Below are 24,215 nucleotides of genomic sequence, written 5' to 3'. Positions count from 1 at the left end.
ATCTATTTTGTTTTGTCCCAAAGTGTTTCATTATAATCATAAACTATAAGGTGTTAAAGGGGTTAACAGGCTCTCAACTCATTGTCAACTAATTATCTTTAAGGTGTTGTCATCACATACTAATCGCTGGGTTAATGCCAGTTCCACCACTGGGAGGTGCCCAACCCCAGGGTGACCTTCTCTCACCTAACAGATGCTTACTTCATTAACTTCAACCATCACTTGCACAAAAAAAGCTTTTAGGAACTTTCATCTTTTTAAAAGGGCAGGGAAAAAACCCTAATAAACTGGTAGCCTGGTTAGCAGTAGGGGATAGCTTTAGCTTAAGGCACCATGGGTGGCTAAGATGTATGAGAAACAGATGTAAGGCCTTTGGTGATAGGTCTGCACTTTCTATTTATTGACAAATGAAATAGGCAATAGAAGGCAATTAAAAGCCAATGATTGCACACAAACAGTGCAAACCATAACAGCAGAGAAGAAAGAAAAGCAACAACACTGTGCAGCTCAGCTTGTTCAGGGCCAAGTGACATTGGTTTGGGAAGCAAAAGTGTGATTTCTTTGTAAAGAAAATGTTTTGAGTTTAAAGCTGAAGAGGCTTGATAGTTGTTCTTGCTTTTGTCTTCTGTTTTTCTCCAAGTTCTGCCTGGTTACAAGGCACTATCCATCTGTTTGACTCTGGTTTTCTTTCTGGGGTTCAAAGAGGAGGTTTAGTATTCATTTTAACTGATGGAATGAATAAGAAAGATAATCAAATGTGAATAGGCAGCAAAGGGACAGTCCTTTCTTGCTGTGACTGAATGTGTCAGTGATTTGACATCAAACTGCAAGTTTGATAAGCTCTTTACATTTTAATGTTTTCTTAACAGCAATTGAGACCTGGACATGAAAAGATAAATTCAAAGGCTTGTAATCAGCTTCTCTAAAGAGAGAGATTTATCCCTTTTTTTACTAATCTTCTGTCCTTCAGCAAATAAGCTTGCGAGGTAATTTATCTCCTAAAGAACTCAAGGAGTGCGTGTTCTGCTTGTAGGCTGACCTCCTGATGCCAGAACATACAGATAGGTAATGCAAGGAAGAGAAGGTCTTCTATGTAGGCATTTTAACAACCATTTTATACTCAGACCTGGGATAACACCTACTTTTCACTTAATATGATGAAGGTGCAAATCCATTGGCCTAATTTAAATGCGTCTTTATTCTGCAAACTATAATTTTGCACCAGAGGCAAGGGGAAAACCAGCTCACCCTCCCAGGATGATGTTACGGCCGAGCAGAATCTCATTAAAAATCAATTCCTCATGTCCATAAAACAAGTTTATTTTATCTTGTGGGAGCCTGCTGTTAGCACTCACACAGTCCCATTGTGTGGAATTCTTGTCTCTAGTTGTATGCCAAACTGCACAGTGTACCATTAACGAGTTTCAATTTTATGCTAAGCTTTTCAATATTTTTGGTGTCATTTACTGCAGGTTATTTTGCCAGCATGTGGTGTCTTATAACATATGTTATTAATAGTGATGACATGTTTAGGTTCTGAAGGTTTAAACAAGACCTCCAATATTTACATTTATAAAACCGGGAAATGATGAGAGCAGGACTGTGATTGGCCACTGAAGGCTCCAGCTGTGCAGGTATTCGTCCTAACCCTTGCAGGTCAAGGCTTGCTAGCCAACTGTTACAAAAACATAATGCAAAACACATTTTATAAGCACCACAAGACAAGTCAATACATGTTAATTATCTATTAATCTGCCCTTTTTGCAGAGGGTAGTAGGAAGCACATGTGTTTGGTGTTGTGCTTTGTAGTACCCCATATACCTGTTGGTCCGCAGGGATGATTGCACCCATGCCTGGGTGATACAGGGAGTGCTATGGGGCTCAGGTGCCCTGATGAGTTACCCTGGCTTAACACCACAGCTAAGCAGTACCTCTTCACTGGGGCCATGCAACAAAAGCAAGGTAAAATACATTGACTTACATCTGACTAAGAGAGGTTTGAGTTAATCCATTTTATGTCTTATCTGCAACAGATTAAGAACATGCACATGCTCAGTAACTACAGTTTTGCTGACCTGTGGTAACTGAAACTGCTGTAACTTGATTGAGTTTCTGGGCCTTTCATCTATAGGGCTTTTACATCTCTATCTGTGTTCTGTTTGAAAAATAGTATTTGGGATTTTTAGGCACTGTTGTAATTAATAAATAATGATCTCATATTAATTTAGAAATGTCACTTTTAAAAGCTGGGAAGAAAACATGATATGTTCAAAGTATTGTTAATCTTGCATGTGTATATTTGGGGGGAGGGGGGAGGAGATGTGCTACAGTCCTAAGTACCAGACATAATTAGGATGATTAGTCAAGGTTGACTACACTGTAAATTATAGGGAGCAAAGAGTGGTGCTTGAGTGATGCTTTGTGGTGCTAGGAAATTATTCATGTCTAGAAAAGATAAATACAGAATCTTGAATGAGTTATCCTATATTGTATTTAGTAATAGCAGCAGAAAGAGTAATTTTTTGTTTCTGGTGCACCTAAAATTCCAGGGCTAGGATTTTCAAAAGGACACTTCCAGTTTTATTTAGGCAACCAACAGCTATTGACTTTGCTTGCTTGACTAAGCTTCCCTTAGAAATTCCAGTGACACCAGTGTAGGTTTTCAGTTCAGCAAAAAGTGCAGGCATGGAAAACTGCAGCTTAAAGTGATGTCTTCTGTGAACAACACAGAGTGGCTGTGTTTATAACAGGTAGGTGTAGGCAGCAAGGAACTGATGGTCACAAACATGCCTATGGGCCCAGATGCTGAACTTCCCATATGTTTAACAGAACTAGGTATGGGCATGAGACCTCTTGGGAGAAGATGAGCTTTTTTCATTCTTTACTTGTACGTTGCTTGTCACAATAGCATCCTTGAGGGCATCATCTGTTTATTTAAAGCATTGAATAAATACAATGTATTGAGTAAGTAATAAGCTGATGTTTCCTTCTGATCAGACAATTACGTCAGGCTTTAAAACACCTTGTTTTGTAAATGTCTTCTTTACCAGAATGAAACAAAATGTATTGCACTCAGAAATCAAGCACAAGACCTTCAATCCCAGTCCTGTTGGCTGTATAAGCCCTAGAAATGTAGCAGTGTCACTATGTATCTTCTGTCCAGTCAAGGGCAATAGCACCTATGTATAAAGCAGCCTTGAAAACCGGTAGTCTTTATACTACGTTGTTTCCTGAGGTTTCACTCCCTAGCAAATACCTGTGAACCTTTTTATATCCCACTGTTGTCTGGTGGCTGAGGGGGTGGCAAGTAAAGGACTGAGCAATTATTATGCTTTATATAACAGTGATGTTATTTGCTGTTATCTCAAATGCTTGAATTAAAATACAGATATTAAAAAATACAACATGACCTCATGCTGGTATCTCTGAAATGGATGTTCATAGAACACAGCCAGGAGCTTTGTGACACTTCACTTGTTTGGATCACCAGGGAGCCCAAGGCCTCTGTTCCTTAAACTTCTTTGGGCATAGGAGATGTTATGGTTAGTCAATTTATTTCATTTTCCCATTATTTTGAATTGAAATTTCACGATAAATAAACTCAGTGATAAAATATAGCTGAAATTATCATTATGGATAAGGAAACAAACAAAATTACCTAATAGATCACATTTTCCCATGCCTGTATTTTTGGCTTCCATTCACACAAGAAAAGTTTTGAAATTTTTAGTGAATGTCAACCAAATCAGACAAACAGGAAGAAGATTCAAAGTAAGGATTCACAGAGGATTCCTACAGGTTTTATGGAAGCAGGTGTCTGTGTAAAAGGGAAAGGTGCAAATGAGTGCCCCTCCCCCAGAGAGAAAGGCTGCAGCACAGCCTCTGCTGTATTAATAGAAATGGGAAATACATGAGGAACAGTCATACTTAAGACCCCAAGAAGAGGAGAAGCCTCTGCTGGAGTTCATGCTATATTAGACACAGGATGATCCAAGCATGAGACACAGCCACGGGAAACCAGGTTTCAGAAGTTATGCTGTTCACAGAACCCCTTGGTTTTAGACCCCCACCCCCAGAAATTACAATTCAATTTTAATTCAGCATCATAAGAAAGCACCTCTGAATTGGAATGCTTGCAGTACAGTCAGGACACTTAAGAGTGTTTTTATTTTATTTAAAAGGCTTGTTTTTGAGTTCCATGAAGTTCCCTCCAAAGTTACACACAGAAGAAATCATTTGTTCTTAAATTTCTTGAAGTCAAGAAAAATCACCCCAATTTTATTTTCTTTTCAATAGTTAATGAATTTCAAAATAATATTCATTGGAGTTTTTCAAGGCAAATGAACAAGTTAGGCATGCATCTCCTGCTGGCTTTCAGTGGGAACTCAACAATTCACTGTCATATTTTTACTTTAAAAATCTCCCCCACCGGTATGCAAGTATTCATTTAGGCAGGACAGATTTTGTATAGAAGGAAGTGCCAGAACATTAACACAACTTGCAAATAACAGAGGGCTCAGCTGGGTGGTGAACTAGGTCCTGTCTCACCATGCCACAGCACTCTCACAACAGCTAATCCTGGATTTAGGCATCTAGCACTAGGATTGCAAACTTGAAAAATGCAGCTGGTGACTTTTTGCTTTATTTTTATTTATCTCCTCTTCTTGAAAGTCTCCAGGCCAGATAGAATTTCACAGCAAGGCCCCCTGCAGATAGCAGGAGCAAAGTAGTTGGTTGGAGTCAGAAAACTTTGGAGAACCGGAATGATCCGATCTTCATTATTGATCCTCTTGGTTCATACTTTATTTCTGTTTTGGGAAGTTGTCGCCGCCTCAGTACGGCATCCCTTAAAGGTCACCCATGAAACTTTTCAGATTTTTTAAGAGCCCTCGGCTTTCTCCAGTTCATCTGGTAACAAAAAGCTGGGGATAGCACAGTGCTGTACCTGCCACAGGCGAGGCAGGGCAGGCCCTGGGAAGAAAAGTGTGACATGCACTTGAGTGTGCCAGCTGCTGCTGAGGCCAAGAGTATGGGCCCATATGCAGTCAGCTGGCTCTCCTACATCCTTTCATCAGATTAGCTGGCAGTGGGGGCCTTGTCCTGGGCGTAACCCTGGCATAGGATCCGTTACCTCTTCCCTGAAATAGGAGTTACTGGTACAGCAGCTGAACAGCCTCAGGACCAGTGTTCCTCTTCCTCCTTGCCTAAAACTGCCTTTTCCTAGGGCCCTAACCTTGCAGTTCGCTGCTTTGGGGACAAGGGATGGTGGAAGCACACAGAAACTCAGGTTTTGCAGCAGGTTCTAAATTCAGTTATTGCTTTGAAGTCATTACTATAATGAGCACCAAAAACCATATAGACTCAGATGCACTTCCCTGCTTTCCTCACTTTTGTGTGCTCTTAGGGATTAAGGCAAAGTTCTTGCAGGTCAGGCTCTTTCTCACTCTTACTGCCTATGTCTTCTCTTCAGGACTTGGGAGCTTTTCCCGCTCCTGTTTGGCTGGATTTCTTTATCTCAGCTGGTCTTGAAATTAACAAATATCCTTCTGTTATAAAAGCACGCTCCCATCTCCTGTTTCCTGCACACAGCGTCTTTCCCAGAATGTACAGTCCCTTTGGTGTCTTCATTTTCAATTCCCTGCCACTGCTTTCTGCTATACCTTCCCTTGCCAGGTGGCCCCGAGCAGCCTCCGAAGTGATCTAAGTCCCTACCTGATGATCAGCAGCTTAGTTCGCTTCCCTCCCTGTCCCTTATGTGTTCATCAGACTTAATAAATGAGGTAGTAGCCTTCTCTTTGTCTACGGCTGTTGCAGCTGAACAGGCTATCGGCAACATTTAATGACCCCTTTTTTTATTAGCCCTATGCAAAGGCACAAAAGTTTCTCTCATCACCTCCTGTGGATTCTGGGACACTGTAAGCCAAAGGGAGCCAAGAAAGAAAAAGATTGCCTGCTCAGAATGGATTTTGTAGCCTCTCAGACATGCAGAGAGTCCCCTGTAGCAAGCAGAATTCACAAGCTGTATGTGGAGAGATTGCCCAAATTGTCACTTAAGTTAACATGACTTTTTACAGTCTTTCCCTAGGAACATGTATTACTTTAACAAAATAAAAAGACTCTCCCCTTATCAAGCATTACTCTTTTACATTTACAGTTTGCCTGACATACAGGAGTAATATTCCATGGTTTGCTACAACTTATAAGTTTATGACCCTTCTGTGGCAGATCAGACTAAACATAATTCATTCACAGCTACTTAGTGTTCTGGGAAATAAACCCCTGAACTTAAATAACTATAGTGTGACCTCTGTAAAATATTATTTATGGGTTAAGAACTATTATTATGTACATATCAAGATGTGCCAAAGGTTATAAAACAAACACTAGTCAGCAAACTGCTCTGTTTACTGGCCTAGTCACTCATGGCTTGCTTTCTGGTTATAGTCCTACAAATATCTGTAAATGGAGAAAACTATTACTTGGCTGCCTTGGTAATTAGAATGAAGTTGATGCTATGGACCACTAAGGATTCAATAACAAGTAATTGTCTGTCATAAACAGAATGCCAAAATATAGCTAAGCAATCCAGTTGAAATACATGGTGTTTTCCATTAAAAAACATTGATTGCCACAAGGGTGCAGCCACTGTCAAAATCAGCAGGGAAATGACAGCCATTCTGCTATTCATTTTGTAAATCAGTCGATCGAATGCAGGCAGAAAGCTCCAAGCACGTATGTAAGGCTTCCAAAAGGGAATTTTGGGTTCTGGTTTTGATATCTACCAACCCACAGGGGTTTTGGGGAGAGTGTGAGTGTGCATTCATTGCACAGCTTGTTCGTGTATAATCCACCTATACCAGAACACATCTTGTGCTCAAGGCTCCTGAAATGTTTTACAAGCAGAGCTGTATAGACATATACATCAGAAATGTTCATATTAGTCAAAACCACATCATATAATTTTATGTGAGAAATCTGTCATGGTTTATTCCCCCTTCCCAGCTCCCCCCCCCCCCCCCAAAAAAAAAAAAAAAGAAGGACAAAGTCTGAATGAAAAATGAACCACCAGCTCTATCTGGACAAGTTTTATAATAGTCACATTTAATGCTGCAGGACAGATCCTTATATCCCTTTTTCAGTCAGGAAAGTCCCCTGGTAATGTCAATGGGGTTTCAATAATTTCTGCAGTAAGGACAGATATAAGTACCCACATACAGATTTTCCTGGCTTTCAAATTGAGTCCAGTAGTGCTCAGCTCACAAAAATCCCTTCCATCCAACTTGCTCTTTAGACATCAGGGATGGTTTCAGGCATGTGAGGTAGATGCTAAGTAATTAGTATGGGGAAGCAAATAATTTTTCAGCCCTCTGAAGAAAACTTTTTTTCTGTTATTAACTCAGGGTTTTCTTCTTTTCTACTTTTACTACAAAAATGCTGCATGAGTAAGAGAGCTGATACCAAAATAGCAAACAGCCCTGTGGTTAGGGCAATCCCTAGAGATGTTGAAGACCCAAGTTCAAGTCCTTTTGCAAACCTAGGATTTACACCTTGGTGTGCCACATCCCATGAGAGTGCCTTGTCTGCTGACCCGTCTCTAACGCTGACCAAAATCCCATCCTGGGCTGAGCCGACTTTCCCTCTGGGACCTGGGTGGAAACCACCACCTTTCCCGTCAGAGGGCCAAGAGTTGTCACTTCCCACAGAAGTGAGATGGAATTGCATGAATTCCAGGACAATATCACTAATCTGGATGAAAAATTGACCGTTAGAAGAGCCAGTTATGTGAGCCAAACTGCTCACTAAGTCCTTCTGAGGTTCCCTTAGAATATGGCAGGTGCAGACTTAGCCACCAGTCTCCAGGGATACAGGAGGTATTGGAACAGGCAGAGCTTGAAGTGCTGGGTGTATTTTCCATTGGCATGAAAATAGGTGGCATTTCCAAATATTTGGTTCTTTTCACTAGGTCACAGTTTAGGCTAATGTTTACTCATGCTAGGTCTTTCCTGTGACCTGCTTTACTTCAGCTGAAGCCGGACTGCGGGGGACCTGGCTTTCAGAAGAGCTGTGCATCCATGTTTGTAACCTAGCCGGGGAAAAACAAACCACAGCAAAACCAGGGCACGCTGTGAACATAGAGCATTTGAGATAGTGTAAGCCAAGGAGGAGGACCCTGGTAGGGGAACTGGGTGACCTAGGTCCTACTCCTGGCTCTGTCTCATCGGCAGGGTAGTCTCAGACCACCACTTTTTCCCTCTTTGGTCTGTTTTCCTTCTTCCCTTATGGCTTATCTGTTTTGATTGCAAGTTATGTGGGACAAGTTCTGTGCTTCTTACTAGGTGTTTGTCCAGTTCCTAGCACAGGGCAGTCCTATGCTTATTTGACTCCCCTCAGGCACTGCTATAATGCAAATATTAGAGATCTGAACGTTTTTGCTCTTATCCCTTTAATAAGATTAAATATGTATTTTAAAAGTGAGCTCCTGCGGGCCTCCTGTTTTTTTTCATTCACTCCCCAGAGTCATTTTTGGCTTTGATTGCACAGGAGGCTTTAACATTTACGTCCTTGGAAGAGGCTGGAACTGTTAGTTGAAAGCACAGCCGTATGCTGCACGGTGCGGTCCCAGGCTGCCCAGGGGGCTGCTCCAACTAAACAGAATCAAATTAAAGCGCATCATAAAATTACAGCATGCTTTCTGTAAAAGTTTGATTTTTACTTTCCCGGGCCTGGCCTTCAGGTTTCATTAGGAGGAGCACTCAGCAGAGCTCCCTGCGTGGCCCCACTGCGGGCTGAGGGGACCCTCTAGTGGAATAGGCGCCGGCAGCAGGGAAACACAGCGGCTGCCAAGGGAGGGCAGGGGTGCCCTGCCTTCCCAGGGGCTTTTTTAGGGCCGATGAGAAATTAGGGGAAATGAAATGCTGACTCTGGACCCTGCCCATCTGTGTTCTTCACCCTGTGCAAGGGTGACGGGGTGCAGGTGGGTTTAGGTGTCATGTTTAAAGGGAGATGTGTGCTGCCTTAATCCTTCCAAAATCAGGGCTTTGCGGTTCTCAGGCATGGAAGGAATAGTGCAGTGCAAAGAGGGACACAATATTGTTAGTAGTTCCTCCTGTGCATAGTGCTGTCATGGTGGTACCCTCAAGGCTTGTTCTCCAGGCTTACGGGGTCACGCAGGCTGAGTGTGACACTTGCGCAGTCAGTTCTCTTCAGGCTGGCTGGCCCTGCTGGGAAAATTGCTACTGCTGTCCATGGAAGGGGTATGCCTTCCAGAAATGAAGGCCCCCCATCATGGGAGGCAAAGGAGTTCTTTGGTGTCCCAATTTATGCAGTCTTTCCCTCTTCATAGGGACCTAGTTCAGCATTGAGCTCAGCTCCCAGACTTCTGTATATCAGTGCCACGCCACTGAGATAAATTAGTCTGGCTGATCTCTGTCCAGCTGGGGATCTAGTGTGTTATTTACATTCAGATCTCAGCAGTCTGCAGTCCAGTTTGACTCTCTTTTCGCTCCCAAACGTTACTCTTCTGGAAGGGGCAACTTTTTTAAGCAGTACAAGGGCATTGGCAACACAGCTGGTTTCTCAAGGGATTGTGAAAAAGCTTAGAATATCTAACGACAGCGCAACGTGGATGCAAAATGATGCTCCCATGTACATTGTTGTAAATGCCTAAGCTTCCTTCCCTTACATAGCATTATATTTCTCTTGTCGTGCCTTATGGCTGGCAGAACTTCACTAGCTGTTACTTGGTTTGAAAACAAAAGAGGTAGCTCCATCTAGAGGTCTTTGATAAGAGAAGAAAACCTGGTTTTCATAGCTCTGCACTTAGGAGTTTCTGTCTGATGCAGCATTGTGTACGTGGGGGTGCTTCCCCTTGTGCAGTGTGGCTATACCTTCTGGTTTCTACATGTTTTATAAGTTCTAAGATTTTGGAGCAGGGCCTTGAAGTTTTAGAGCAATCCTGAGACATTCATTTTTCTCCCCTGCTTATTATTCAGAATGAGTCGCAGCTCAGTGAGAGCATCCATATGTGTACAGTTTGCTGCCTGTGTGCAGGGTTTGGGGCAGAAATGGGATGGATGGGGAGGTCTTAACCATTGTTTCTCCCTGTTTCTTCACAGACATGTCAGAATTTCTCAGTGTGATATGTGAGAGAGGACTGTGCTCGAGCCTACACTGGAATTTAGTGGTTGAGCCTACACCCTGATTCAAAAGAAGGGGAGAGTATCGCTGTGGTAACCACCATGGAGTGGGGATGGGGATATGCAGGTAACTTTTACTCATAGGTGTGCACCAACAGAGCTGTTATTTTAAGTAATTAGGAATCTAACAGTTTGTCTCAATGGGTACTTGGGATGGCATCTTGGTATCACAGAGTTCTTATGATTTACGGAGATTTTAAAGATCTCAGTAAAAGTGCATACACAGCATGTTTTCTTCCTATCAGTAATGATTAAAGCAGAAACATAGTGATAAATCTGATGCACAGCATATCCCGTAGTGCAGGCCTGCCACAGCACTGTAATCATATGCTGGGGGATGTTTCAGGGTTTAGTTCTGAACCAAGAGGAGAGTTCTTTGTAATGGACTGAAGAATAGAAATTGATATTCCTTATATAGAATTTAAAGGTTAATAATGCCCAATACCTCCTCTGTGTTTCTTTTTCTTCTAGTCACCTAGTCCAGGTAATTGTTCCTTTCTCCCTTTGAGAATTCTTCATCGTCATTATATTCTTTATAGTACACTCACCTCAGTATACTTTTAACTCCATTCATTCTAACCCTTTCCTGCTGGCTTTTCAACTTTCATCTGCTCTATGGGTATTAAAGATGATAGCTCTTGTGGTTACTAGAAAATGTACAGATAAATAGAGCTTATTGGTGAGCTCCTGCATTTCAGTGGAACAGAGTTCAGCGCTTGAAATGAAGAAAAGAATGTGCAGTTCTTGGCAGATGGGACTTTTTTTTTTAATGAGAAAAAGGAATTCAATGAGAGACATGGCAGGAAACTGAAAGATCAGGCTAAGTCTTGACCGAAATAAAGAACTTTGAGGGCTTGCTAATCCTTTGCCAGTGTTAAAGGAGTCAGCTCAGTCAGGTATTATTAGCTAATATAATGAGTCTGCAACATGTTGTCATAATAGTCCCATAACGTTAATACATTTCTTTTTCTCTCCTCTTTAGCCTACTTACTGTTTAAACAATATCTACTGTTGTTTTAGCACAGGTCATAGTTCAGTCTTTTGAGGACTTAAAAAAATGCAGAATTAAACTACTCAGGAAAAGAACAACATCCTACTTCTTCAGGAATAATATTCATATTAGATAAACATTTCTGGGGAACATTTGGAGTGCTAGATCTTAAACAGATCTCTGGCAACCACTGCAGTGGTTTTGTTTACCAAACTCTCCATCATTTGCTGTTTCACCTATTTCAGTTTCAGGCTCTCCCATGCGGACCAGGCAGGTGGGCACAGTTCATGCTGGTTTCTCACAGAGATTATTCCTCACTCAGTGCAAACAGATAGGGGTGTCGCTTTGTCTCCTCAGGACCAGAGCATGGCAGCCCTTGGAGCTGCCTGCCAAACTTCTCTGAATCTCTTCAGCAACGGAGCCCCCAGCTCTCCATAGCCAGCACAATTTCTCTCCCAGAGACATCATGTTGACACCTGCACAAGGTCTAGTGCAGCTGGGAGTCTGTCCTGTTGATCCAGAAGCATGCAAGCTTTATTTGACTGTGGCAGGTACCTGCTTCCAGAAGCTATTTTTCCCCAGGGTATCTTGGCATCTTTTACCTCAGAGATGTGCATCTATGCCTGGTCGGGTGTGTGCTGCAGAGACAAGGGAACCACAGGTTTGAAAGCTGAGTGCTTGTCCTCACTGAAATCTTGCTTCTCTGATTGGGAACACTGGTGCTAAGTCTCACTGATCTGAAATAAAGCTACATACTGTTGTAGTGACAGGCCCTGGCCTGACTCTCCCCTCTGAATCTTAACATAATTTTCTAATTCACTTTCTTTTAAAATGAGCTGGATGTGAAGCTCTTACCACATGCATCTAGGGCTCATCAGCTTGGCTTAGGCAGCAGCTCCTGACCAGAGTAGTATGGAGAGTATAAACAAAGGTATCTCACAAATGGAAGGATGAGCCCGTCAGTGTGCTGTGGCTGAGTGCACTGGCAAGTCATAGAATCATAGAATAGTTTGGGTTGGAAGGGACCTTTGAAGATCATCTAGTCCAACCCCCCTGCAATGACCAGGGACATCTTCCATGAGCCCCATCCAACCTGACTTTGAATGTTTCCAGGGATGGGGCATCCACCACCTTTCTGGGCGACCTGTGCTAGTGTTTTACCACCCTCATTGTAAAAAATTTCTTCCTCGTATATAGTCTAAATCTACCCTCTTTTAGTTTAAAACCATTGCCCCTTGTCCTATCGCAACAGACCCTGCTAAAAAGTCTGTCCTCATCTTTCTTATAAGCCCCCTTTAAGTGCTGAAAGGCTGCAGTAAGGTCTTCCTGGAGCCGCCTTTTCTCCAGGCTGAACAACCCCAACTCTCAGCCTGTCCTTATAGGAGAGGTGTTCCATCCCTCTGATCATTTTTGTGGCCCTCCTTTGGACCTGCTCCAACAGGTCCATGTCTTTCCCGTGCTGAGGACCCCAGAGCTGAACGCAGTACTGCAGATGGGTTCTCACCAGAGCGGAGTGGACGGGCAGAATCACCTCCCTTGACCTGCTGGTCACGCTGCTTTTGATGCAGCCCAGGATACGGTTGGCTTTGCTGGGTCATGTCCAGCTTTTCATCCACTAGTACCCCCAAGTCCTTCTCCACAGGGCTGCTCTCAATCCCTTCATCCCCCAGCCTGTAATGATACTGGAGGTTGCCCTGACCCAGGTGCAGGACCTTGCACTTGGCCTTGTTGAACCTCATGAAGTTCACATCGGCCCACTTCTCGAGCTTGTCCAGGTCCCTCTAAATGGCATCCTGTCCCTCAGGCTTCTCAACCGCACCACAGTCATAATGTGCTCTTCAGTTGTGGCAGGATCTCTTCCTTTGCTGTGCTGACACCCAGATCCCTGGAGAAAGAAAAATGATCCAGTAGAAGCAAAAAGAAGGAATAACATGCTGCATGAAGAACACAGTGACTTTGTTAGGAAGATCCGTTTCTGCAAGAGGAGCCTGAGGGAAAAGGAGAGGAAACTGGAAGAGGGAGTTTGGTACAATGGCACAGTATCTCATGCAAGAGCAGGGAATGGGGTGCTCAGCCTTTTTGTAACGAGGGTCTAGATCACAGCTCTGGCACCTGCTTTCTGTTTGTAAAGCAGACTGTGGGGTCTCCTCTGTGTTTGAACAGCCTTGCTGTTCATGGAAAGTCCTGGGATTTATTATGTTCTGAGCTGTACCAGGAGCTGAAAGAGGCAGAGATCCTCTTTTTATTCTACCGTGTTACCATAACGTAAAGAGAATGCATACACACCTGATGATCTGGGACCGTTCCTAGCAAGTCTCCGCATCTTAATGGCATAAAGTGCACATCCTTGGGCTTCTTAAATACTTTTAAATTTCTTGCCCAACTGGTTTTGTTGCACAATGTGTCAGCACGTGCTAGCTTGGGAAAGAGGGTAGGACGGAAGTTGTTATCAGAAGCTGATAGGAGGGAAGTTGTAACAGAAGTGGCTTGTTTATAGGCAGCAGCTTACTCATATCTTAGAGTCCCCAGCACCACAACACTACACATCCCCATGCACATACCACATGAGACACAGGCATGGGCATACAGAATAGGCTTTAACCTCTGCTCTGGGGATAATAGGCGCACTTTCTAATCACATGTGCTGGTTGTACAAACTAGCAGTGTCTTGACCCTGTTCTTAGCAAAATCTCTCACCTTTTTCCTCTTGACGCTGTGTTGGCTACATTGGCTGCCATAGCATCTGCATAGGCTTGCAGATAGCACTGGGCTGATGTAATTTGGCCAAATTTGAACTCCATGACCATCCTCTGACTGCTTTGTGTGTAATCAAACCGTGATAAGACCCTATTTCACAAGCCAAATGCCCCACCAATCCTCTTTGCATCTCCAATGCAACGCGTTCAGATACCGCATTGTGAATCACTTTATTTGGAGGTGTGTGGCCTTTCTTCTTCAGAGAGTTAAGCACCACGTCTGCCACTGATACACTGTGCCACTGTGCTGGTTGTGGCCCTGTCCTTCTGATTGACCCAAGCCTTTAGTGAACAGGTAGGATCGTTTATACCAGGTGTACCCTTGTGCCTTTGTAGGAGGAGAGAAGAACTTAAGTACCATTAATAACTGCAGTGCAGTAGAAAAAGACCAATAGCTCAGAAATTGCGTTATTTCAATCTCATTAAATATACCCATTCCCACAGAGGGTAAACCACAGTCACCTCACATATCTCCACCTCTGAAGTACTGGTAGCTGTCTTGCAACACCAGTCAGGTCTAACACTGATTGGTGGGAGTCCGGAAGATCTTGTTTCCGAAGAGCACTAACAACACATTTCTGGGTGTTTCCTCCCTCATTTGTGTCTCATGGCACTGCAGGTTGAAGAAAACTGCTCAGACTGCTTGGTGAAAGCCGCTTTCATGACAAGCTGTTGCCAGTCCTTCATGACAATTTGATACTGGTATTGTTTTTCCATTGATTTGAACTGAATCAGGGTGAAGAAAGCAGAGCAAGTAACGTGTGCATCGGGGGTCTTCAGCATTCAGAGTCTGGAAGGTCTTTCAGATCTTGATAGTACTGGGTAACATTCCTCACATACAAGCGTTTGCAAGATTGTGGCTCTAAGCTTATTTGTAAACGACAAGGCCAGAAGAGACCTGGACTAAATGTTTGTGCAAGACAGAAAGAGATAACCCTTACTTGATGCATCAGTCCCAACAAAGAGGTAAAAGATAATTTTAAGCTTGAATGTTGGATTTCAGTGAATTAGGGAGAGAGAACCATGAATGAAGCAGAAGATTTTTACAGCCTCCTAGATACACGTTAATGTATCTTTTACTTAAATCCCATTATTATATATGTGGGCGGAAGCTGCTGCCCAACAAAGAGATACAGAAAAGAGGCCGCTCCAAATGCTTGGTGCCTTGGAGCTCTCTGGTTTGAAGGAGAGGTTTGTTGGGCTAGGTGGGGCTGGCAGGAGGGGCTGGCATGTGAACCAATTGTCTACATGGATGGCTTGAACCCATTTCTGTGTCAGTCATGTTTGGGAATAAGTGAGGAGCTGAATTATAAATAATAGGGCAAGACTGCTGGGAAAGAAATAAACCCCAGTAAACCAAAACAAGCGGTTTGTTCTCCAGTGTTTCCTGTACAAGTAATAAAATCTAATAACTGAGTTGCTGTTAACAGTTAATGACCACTGCATTTGTTAATGGACCCAGACAAATGAGAGCAGTTTAGTACAACAAACAGGCCATTAGTTGAATTAATGGTTGGCTTGTAGGAGTTAGTGCTCTTATAAACTATATTCTGCAGTTTATAATACCAGCACTTTATAAAATGACCTGGTGTTTTCCAAAAAATAAAAAATAATAAGGATCAGGTGAGCTCCAATTTACTCATGGAAAATAAGTATGCATGCTACCTAAGAAAAGCTGATATTAGGCTAAACCTCTTTTTCTAGTTTGTATTGGGATAAATCAAGAGCAACAGCAGACATACAAACCAGGGCTGATTCTTGTATAGCTTAAATCAGTGGCAGCTTTGCTTTTGACTTCAGTGAGTTTTGGATTGATCCCATAATTATTATCATTAGTGAGGAATTTGATCTTTTCTCTTTTTCTTTTTTTTTTCCCCAGACCACAAATGATTCCACACATGGGATATTCAGTTTTTAGCAGCTGTCATTATTTAGAGGTTTAACAAGCACTCTTACAGAAAGAACTATAAAAGGGAAGTTGTATAAATAGACTAAAATTAATAGAGGAACCAAATAGAGTTAGTTCCTGCTTCACTAGCCTCTACAGCTCTTTTAATTTTTGTATTTTTAAAGTGTATTTAACTGCAGTTCCATTTACAAGAAATGTCGGTAGCATTTTTGCAATGGTAGTTGTAAAAGCCAAAGTTTTTCCATCACTTTACAGACTCACTTCTGAATGTAACCAGTGTTTGGTAGAAATTTAAAAAGTGGAGCAATTTAAGCATTTGCGCTTAACTTGCCAAATGGGGACGATACTAAATTATTACAGAATTATAGGTTACTGGTGAAGGGAATGCGCACTTTGTAGGAAAAAGAAGTGGAGGTTTTAAATGGTGCATGAATGGGCTCTAATTTGTGTATAGCTGTAGTGTGAGATGAGGCCAGGCTTAAATCATAAACTTATAACAGGGCTTAGCCAAGCACTTTGGCTTTGTTTGTGGAGCCGAATTGCAAGTTTTCCAGACAGACTACCAAAAACTTAAGAGAGAACTTGCATAAACTTATCCTTAAGGTTACTATGACCTGAAGGAAGAATGCAAGAGTGAACTCAGAGAGTTGTTCCTGTCTTTGGCCATTCACCCATCTGCAGGGAACTGTGGCTAAGCCAGTCTCAAGAGGTGTCATTCCTGAGTTTTCTCACTTAGATTTGGAAATTACAATCCAGAGGAATATAATAGGCACACTGGGTCCCTCCTAGATTCATCATACCTCAGCCATGCTGTTCCAGCGAGTGGCCGGTAACTGAGGCTTCAGAGTAAGAAGTAAAATGCTTAAGCAGAAAAGGATAAGAAATAAGAGAAACACAGAGTGGTCCTTCCTCTGTTCAATCCTCCCAGCTGGCAATTTGTGGTTTAAGAAGTTCCTGAGCCAGGGTTTATCTCATGGTCAGTAGCTACTAGTAAGTCCATCCTCCATAAATGTCTAGCCCCTTTATGAGGCTGTTTACATTTCTGGCCTCCATTTTTGGCAAGGGATTCTATATTGTAGCTATGCATTGTGTGAAACAGCATTTGCTTCTGTATGTTTTAAACCTGCTGCCTCATAATTTCACCGAGTGCCCTTTAGGTCTTTTCTGGGAAAGAATGAGAAATCCTTTTCCGTTCATCCAGCTCATATGGTTTATGATTGTACAGATCTCCCTCACATTTTCCCCTTCAGTCATTCTTTCCCAGATTCAAGATCTTAAGCTAGGCAGCCTTTCTCCCTTCACAACCCTGTTTCATGCCTTTGATCACCTTTGTCATCCTTTTCTGTGCCTTCTCTAGCTCTGTTGTGCATTTTTTGAGACGGATGGAGAAGCGGACTTGCACGGAATATAAATGGTATGGGTGTATCACTTATGCAGTGCCTGAATGACAGTTTTGGCTTTGCTCTCAGTTCTGTTTCTAATAATTACTAATAGTCTATTTGTCTTTTTGATAGTTGGTGAGCTCTAATTTGTTTTTTCCAGGAGGTTCTCCACCACTACACTAAAATCTTCTCCCAGATTGGTAGGTTAGTAAGATTGCCTATTATCTGTTTGTTTATCCTGTAATTTACCTATAATTCAGATTGTATTGCCTCATGTGCTTTATTTTGTATTTGTTGCCATTGCACGCCATCCACCATGCTGCTGCTCAGGCACAACATCAGGAGAGCTGTTCATTCTTCTCAGTTGGTTTCTTGAACACAACTATGTGTCATCGGCCGACTGCTCAGGAAACCATGCAGCTTGGCAGGAAGCTCTAGGAAGAGCTCAGCCTCCCTGAACACTTGAGGGCACAAAATGAATCAACTTGCCGTGTCTGGAGCCTGGTCTCTGAGCTCCTGCTGGGGAAGAGAAGCCATGCTCCTGCAGACCTGCCTGGCACGGAGAGCTGTGCAAGGAGGTTCAACGCAGCCATCACCAGATGGTGCTGCTGCATTCAGCCTTGCAAGGTCATTATGTACAGGGATGTTTTGATTCTTGGAAGGAAATACTGAACTGGGGGTGTTTTTCCGCTGCTTGGATGTCTGGAGAGTAGGCAGGGTATGTTCTGACTTCATGTCACTACTCGGTTCTCTTTGAGAACAGGACGTTTGGGCTTTGGCTGGGAGTTCAGAATAGGGGTGTGTTCAGATGCTCTTTGAGATGATCTGTTCCAGGCTAGTTCAAGTGGATAAACAAAATTAATTAGATTCACATCATATGAGTCCACAGGATTGATTTTTTTTCCTCCAGTGGAAAACTGGCTAGCAATGGGTACTGCTGCTTATCAGAAAAATTTATAACTATAGCTCACCTGTTTTTTCCATAAGTTTTACAATACTTGCTCGTTTTTTTCCAAGGCCCAGGTACAGGAATCATGTTATCACACAAGACTCCAATGAACCACTATATGGAAAAAGTTCTTTAAAAGTCTCCTTTCCTATTGCTATTATATATGAAATTCCAATGCAGCGAAGTACTTCACCTTGTGTGATTAAGCAGAGGAAATGGCACCATCAGAACCTTTAACTAGCAGATTTTGGTCTTCTCCCTGTTTGTGTCAGTAAATATGTGAGCCAGTCATTACTTCTAACAAGTTGCTTGGGAAGGCTTTCATCTCTGCTTCCTCAGAAAACTGAGGAAAAGGTAGAGAGAAAAATTGTGTCAGTATTATAGCAGTTTGGTATTGTAATTCATGTTTATATATAAACTATAGTCTCCAACCTCCAAGAGCTCTTGTGAATATAAGCTGATATTCAGACTTCTAAAAAGGGTTTATCTGCACTATTGGGGGTGGACTTAAACTTAAAAAACTATAGAGGTTTTAACTTCCATAAGGCAAATAAATAGATCCAGCACAAGAAACTCGGAGGCAAACTGGACATGCTGCACTAAGCCAAAACTTGTTCTTTTTAAATCACCGTTCTTCATTGCTATTGCGCTGAGCTCTTTGAAGACCTCTAAGCAAAGTAAAATCTATGTTTGACGATTTGGAGTTTGGAGAGTAAGCGCTCCAGCCTTTATAAGGCCTTCAGACTCATCCTGTGGATGTTCATCCTGGGTGCTTTAAAGTTCAGGCTGTCTTTAAGTCTTGTCTGTAGCCATTACAGAGAGTCCTGGTGAAGTCGTCTAAGAACTGTGGGTTGCCCATGATGGTCAGTATGGATTCTGTCCTGGCTCATGGACTCGAAGGGACAGCTCATGACTAGGAAGGATAGAGATGATGAAAGTGCAAAATGGCAAATAGTGATGCTCTTGAGAAGGTAAATGAGGGGCTTTTTTATTTGATGGTGTCATGAAAGAAGAACAGTGGTAAATCAAGAAGTTAAAGTGATAGCAGATGTACAGCTGATAAAAAAAATGTTTATTTGTGACCAGCTCACTGCTGTGGGATGGAGGAATCCAAGAAGGTGTGAAGATTAAAAACAGGATAGCTGTAGGGAAAATAAAACTACCCAGAATGATCATAGCTAATGCTAAAATGCGTTTCAGAAGGAACATCAACCCAACAAAAAAATTCCTAAATCTTTAAGTCTTTTATGGGAACAGACTACTCTGTGTTTGCTCAGCCATACCTTCTGTTAAAAGACCTCAAGCTGGTCACTCCTGGAGACAAGATCCTAGCCCCCATGGTGGCTGGATTTTGTGCAGTTTGGCAATTTCTCAGATTAAGCCTGCGTTCCTCCCCAGGATGAACTGTTCTAACCAAGCCCAAAAAATTCTTAAACACTTCTTTTCTCCAGCTAATAGTGACAGATCAAGGAACTTAAAAGCCTTGCAAGGAGACCTGCCAAAAGTCTGATTTAAGGGTCTGTGAGTTTTTCTGGCAGAACTGTTGCTTCCATGTGGGGAATGATCACATTACTGAACCTGTTCCACCTGCTCTCTCCCGAGTAGGCAATAGGAGCCCTGCTCTGTCTGAGGCTGGAAGGAGCCTTGCCTTGGTGCTCCTGCAAAATGTGGAGTGTCTAGAAGGAAAAAAGGGTGTGTGGAGGAGGACGGGGTGGGAAACCAGAAGCGGTCTGCTAGGGAATGGGTAGAATGTGAAAGATAAAGGGCTGAGGGGAGAGGAGTAGGCTGGAAAAGAAAAGAAAAAATGAAAGAAACACACACCAAAAAAAAAAAAAGAGGCTGTACACTCCCAGCCAGCCTTGGCACTGTCCGGCAGTGGCGCGGACCTTCAGATGACATCTTCCGCTGTAGGGACTGCAACCTAATTCAGACAACGTTGGCCAAACAGTATCACCAGGAAAGCAGGATTTCACGGCTCCCCTACCCAGTCCACGCCATTTTGCTGTGAACTTTGGAAAGTAATTAAAAGTATTTAAATTCTGACTTTATTAAGTGCAATAAAAAACCAAGAGCTATCCACCCCAAAACAAACCCTTCATGCCTAGTGCCAAGAACGTTAATCATATGCAATTAATCCCAAACGGCAGAGTTGTAACAATAAACTTTTCAATATCAAAATCAACATATCTTCATATTCCCCGTACCCGTTCTCCTAGTTAAATGCGCTGCTCCAGCGTTAGGATGCTGTAAAACGCCTGCCATAAAAGACAAGGTACAAAGCAGCTGAGATAAGGCTGCGCTGTTTAACTCCTCTCCCCGTGCAGCTGTACCGGCGATACACCGCAGGTATGACCAGGTGCGGCCTCAGCCCTTCCCCGGGCGGTGTGAAACGCGGCGGGAAGGGGCTGCGGCCGCCGGGGGGGGTGCGGGAGGGGCGCACCCCTGCATCGGCGGGGAAGGGCGGGCCGTCTCCCCGCGCGGCGCCGGGGCAGGCTGCTCGCCCCGCAACCTAGCACCGGCGTTGTCTTCCCCGCCGCGCTTCTCAGGGCTCGGCAGGCGGTTCCCCCTCCCTCTCCGCCTCCCGGCGGGGCTCCTGGCCGCTGCCGGCCGCACCTGTGCTAACGGCGGGGGGGGGGGTGGGGGGGGCACCGCCCGGGACCGGACCGGACCGGACCGGGTCGAGCCGAGCCGAGCCGTGCGAGCGCCCGTCCCGCCCGCTCCCCAGCCCGGCCCCGCCCTCGCGGCGCGGGTTCGCGGCTCCTCCCCGCCCAGCGCCGTCCTACGCCCCAGGTGTCCCCCGCCGCGCCGAGCCGGACGGCGCCGCTCCCCGTCGGCAGGCGAGGCCGGGGCTGGGCGGCGGAGCGGCTGCCCGCTGCCGCGGGAGGTGGGCGGTGCGCGGAGGGAGGAGTGGGGGGGGGGGGGTGGCGGCGGTTCCGGGGCCCGGCATGGCCCGGGGGCGGGCGCGGCGCCGCCGGCCGGCCCCCTGAAGAGGCGCGGCGGGGCTGGCTACCGGCCCGGCTCCGCGGGAGAGGGGTCTGGCTCTCCTCCGGGCTGCCGGGCGCCGCGGGGGGGCGGCCATGTCCGGAGCCATGAAGTTCAACGGGTACCTGAAGGTGCGGATTGGGGAGGCGGTGGGCCTGCAGCCCACCCGCTGGTCCCTCCGGCACTCGCTTTTCCGCAAGGGCTACCAGCTCTTGGACCCTTATGTCACCGTCAGCGTGGACCAGGTGCGCGTCGGGCAGACCAGCACCAAGCAGAAGACCAACAAACCCACCTACAACGAGGAGTTCTCCGCCACGGTTACCGACGGCCATCAGATCGAGCTGTCCGTCTTCCACGACACCCCCATCGGCTACGACGACTTTGTGGCCAACTGCACCTTGCACTTCCAGGACCTCCTGCGCTCCGCAGGCCCCAGCGACGGCTTCGAAGGCTGGGTGAGTACCTGTCTCCAGGTGAAGCTGGAGCTGGGCTCCTCTCTGAATGAATGAAGGCGCTCGAAGGGTACTCGCGGAGCTGGGGCTTGTCCTTGCACGCCTGTGCTGCAGATGCACGCAGCCCGGTGTGTGCGTCTGCATTCACACAGGTGTACCTTCGTGCATCTGTTTGTGTCCCCCCCCCATGCTTTAGATTTGCTTAGACTGCTATTTAGACTGCTCTTTCAGCTGATGCATATTGCGACCGTGAGAACAAAAAGTCTCAGCTGTCACAGCTTGAGAGTCAAGACCCTGTAGCTGAGGGCTGTGAAGTCTCTCCTCTTTGTAGACTAGCAGAAAGAAGACTTGCAGTGCATAACCGGCAAAGTACACCTGCAGACTGACACAATCGTACACCTTTCTTCTTTTGCTTAGCACGCAGAGGTATACTTGGAAACCCGGATACCTGGGGTTGGATGTATTTCTGCTCAGATCTACACATGCTTGCACAATTGTTTGATGTGTGCATGCAAATTTCTTTGACTTCTTAACAGAACGGCAGGACTAGTCTTGTGTCTATTATGTACACCACTGTGCTGGTTGAACACAGTTTCATTTACAGCTAATTCTAGGTTATTTTCAAGTAGATGTCACTTGCATCTGGCCCAGAGAACCTTATTTGTGTCTTAGTCCTAATGGTAAGTGAAAGTAATAGCACAGGCTCTAAAATTGTGCCTTTGCTTCCACTACTGTAAAGGAGGAAGTGACTGTATTGATCCAGACAGTAGTTTGAGTTTGCTTGTGTTAGGTTAGAAAAGGAAAAAAAAAAAAAAAAGGTATTTCTTCTGGGGAGAGAAGGTGCCGAAGAGCTGAGTTTCCGAGGTTAAGGTAGGTATTAACTTTTTGAGGCCAGGAAGTTCAGCACGCGTGGTCAGGTAACCACCACAATAAAATCAGACGTAGAGGAAAGAGAGCTGACACTGTAGAGAACAGATAGGCATCTCGATCGTATCGCTGGGGAGAATACGCTGCTTTCTGTTCTCAACCGGTATCTGAGACTGAGGTGTGATGCTACACCTCTGGTGTGATTACAGGGAAATACCAGTTGCAGGATAGATTAATAGGTGTATGTTGGTCCTATTTTTTTTTTTTTTCTTCTTCTTACGGTGTACTTAGGTACCCTACGGATAGGCGTGAGGTTCATGCACTAAAGGTGGTTTCTCTCAGACAGTCACTGATGTGATTTTGTGTCAGGCAGAGGGATCCAGGCTAGCCTCAAACGAGTTGGCTCAGATATTGCTCCTGACAGCACAGCCAGAGCAGAATTCACAGGGGTTTGCTCGGTGGGTGCATGCCCAGCTTCCCAGACTAGTTGTGCTGCTGGAGAGAAACTGCTCCTGGGACTTGTGCTAAAACAGTTTTAAATACAGAATGAACCCCTGTGGGCCAGGGCAAAGGAGTGAGCTCAGGATAGAGAGCTGTAGTTTTGAGGGTTTTCTTTGTTTAATTTGCTGGGGGTGTTTCCTCTTTGCTGTTGAGAGAGGCCCTATCCTCTCAGAAGGCTGGAGTCCCGGTCACACTGGGTCTGGCTACATGTGGGATTGGACTGCTCAGTTGCAAAGGTGGTGGCCTTATTTACATTACTAAAATATCTATAATAATATTGCCTCTGGTGTGGATGCATGCATGTCCAGGGGCCCACTGTTTCTTTTCCTTTCATCCATCCTGCAGTGCTGATTTTTAGGACAGATGCAGTCTGTAGCCTGAAATGCTTGTTTGGTCTTTGGTCAGGGCAAAGTTTCTTATCCCTGCTGGATAGGCACATGTTTTATGAACTCCTGTACCTGTGAGTTGATGGGTGCAAAGGGGTGGAAAATCAGTGCGTTTTTTAACTAGAATGATGTAAACTGATGTTATATCTGGGTGTGTAGACAGAGGCTAGGAGCTGCTGCTCTAACTTTTCAGTTAATGTCTAAAAATTACAGCTGGGGTGGATTTAGTGGGGAGTGAGCAAGTGTTCATCTTCTGTTCCCTTTCTCCTCTCCCCTCCCTTTTGACTTGCTTCGTTAGCATCTCGCATAGCGTGCAGCCAGGATCACATGATGACAGGGAACAGCATCTTGCCCTGATAATTTAATATGTGTTGATAAATCCAGCAAGGCTGTCATGGGGTTTTGTGTAATCAGAAGGATAGGAAATGCTGGTTTGTGCTAACCCGAGGTCCATGAACTGCTGGCACGATATAAGACACCACAAGGGATTTGAAGATGATTTGCTGCACCTCCACTCTGAAATCCTTCATACTGCCCTTTTTCCATCCCCAAAGCAAAAGCACATGTAGGCAAGGAAGGAGTGAATGGAGCGAGGGGAAGATTGGTGAATCCGCTGGCTTACACTGACTTGGCTGTGTGTGATTTTTCATTTTGATTTGAAACAGAATTTTTACGTTCACTTTTCAGAGACAAGGGCAACAATATATTGGTAAACTCCAAATGCTCCTTGGATTGATAACAGTCAAACTGCCTCTGCTCTGCTGGCTGCCTCTGCTTCCTGAGCTCTCCTCTGGAGAGCCAAGCTGCTGGGGATAACCTGGGACAGTCCCTCAGCAAACATATT

The 24,215-nt window shown here is 44.5% G+C and overlaps 1 protein-coding gene and 1 long non-coding RNA gene across 2 annotated transcripts in view; both read left to right on the top strand.

The window, feature by feature from the left end:
- Nucleotides 1-15,507: 15,507 nt before the first annotated feature.
- On the top strand, nucleotides 15,508-20,355 carry LOC128140064 (uncharacterized). The gene is made up of 3 exons (XR_008234606.1): nucleotides 15,508-17,266; nucleotides 17,367-18,537; nucleotides 20,095-20,355. It is a non-coding gene; the product is annotated as an uncharacterized LOC128140064 (long non-coding RNA).
- Nucleotides 20,356-21,123: 768 nt separating this feature from the next.
- The window catches only part of PRKCH (protein kinase C eta), a 120,397-nt gene continuing 117,305 nt past the window's right edge, over nucleotides 21,124-24,215 (top strand). Inside the window, exon 1 of the mRNA XM_052783456.1 lies at nucleotides 21,124-21,620. Within this exon, the coding sequence (XP_052639416.1) occupies nucleotides 21,261-21,620 (360 nt within the window). The 5' untranslated portion in view covers nucleotides 21,124-21,260. The remainder of the gene's footprint in view (nucleotides 21,621-24,215) is intronic.

Source organism: Harpia harpyja, chromosome 3, assembly GCF_026419915.1.
Source record: "Harpia harpyja isolate bHarHar1 chromosome 3, bHarHar1 primary haplotype, whole genome shotgun sequence".
Lineage (NCBI taxonomy): Eukaryota > Metazoa > Chordata > Aves > Accipitriformes > Accipitridae > Harpia > Harpia harpyja.
Note: the sequence above shows the minus strand (reverse complement) of the source record. Positions and strands in the feature narration are given on the sequence as shown.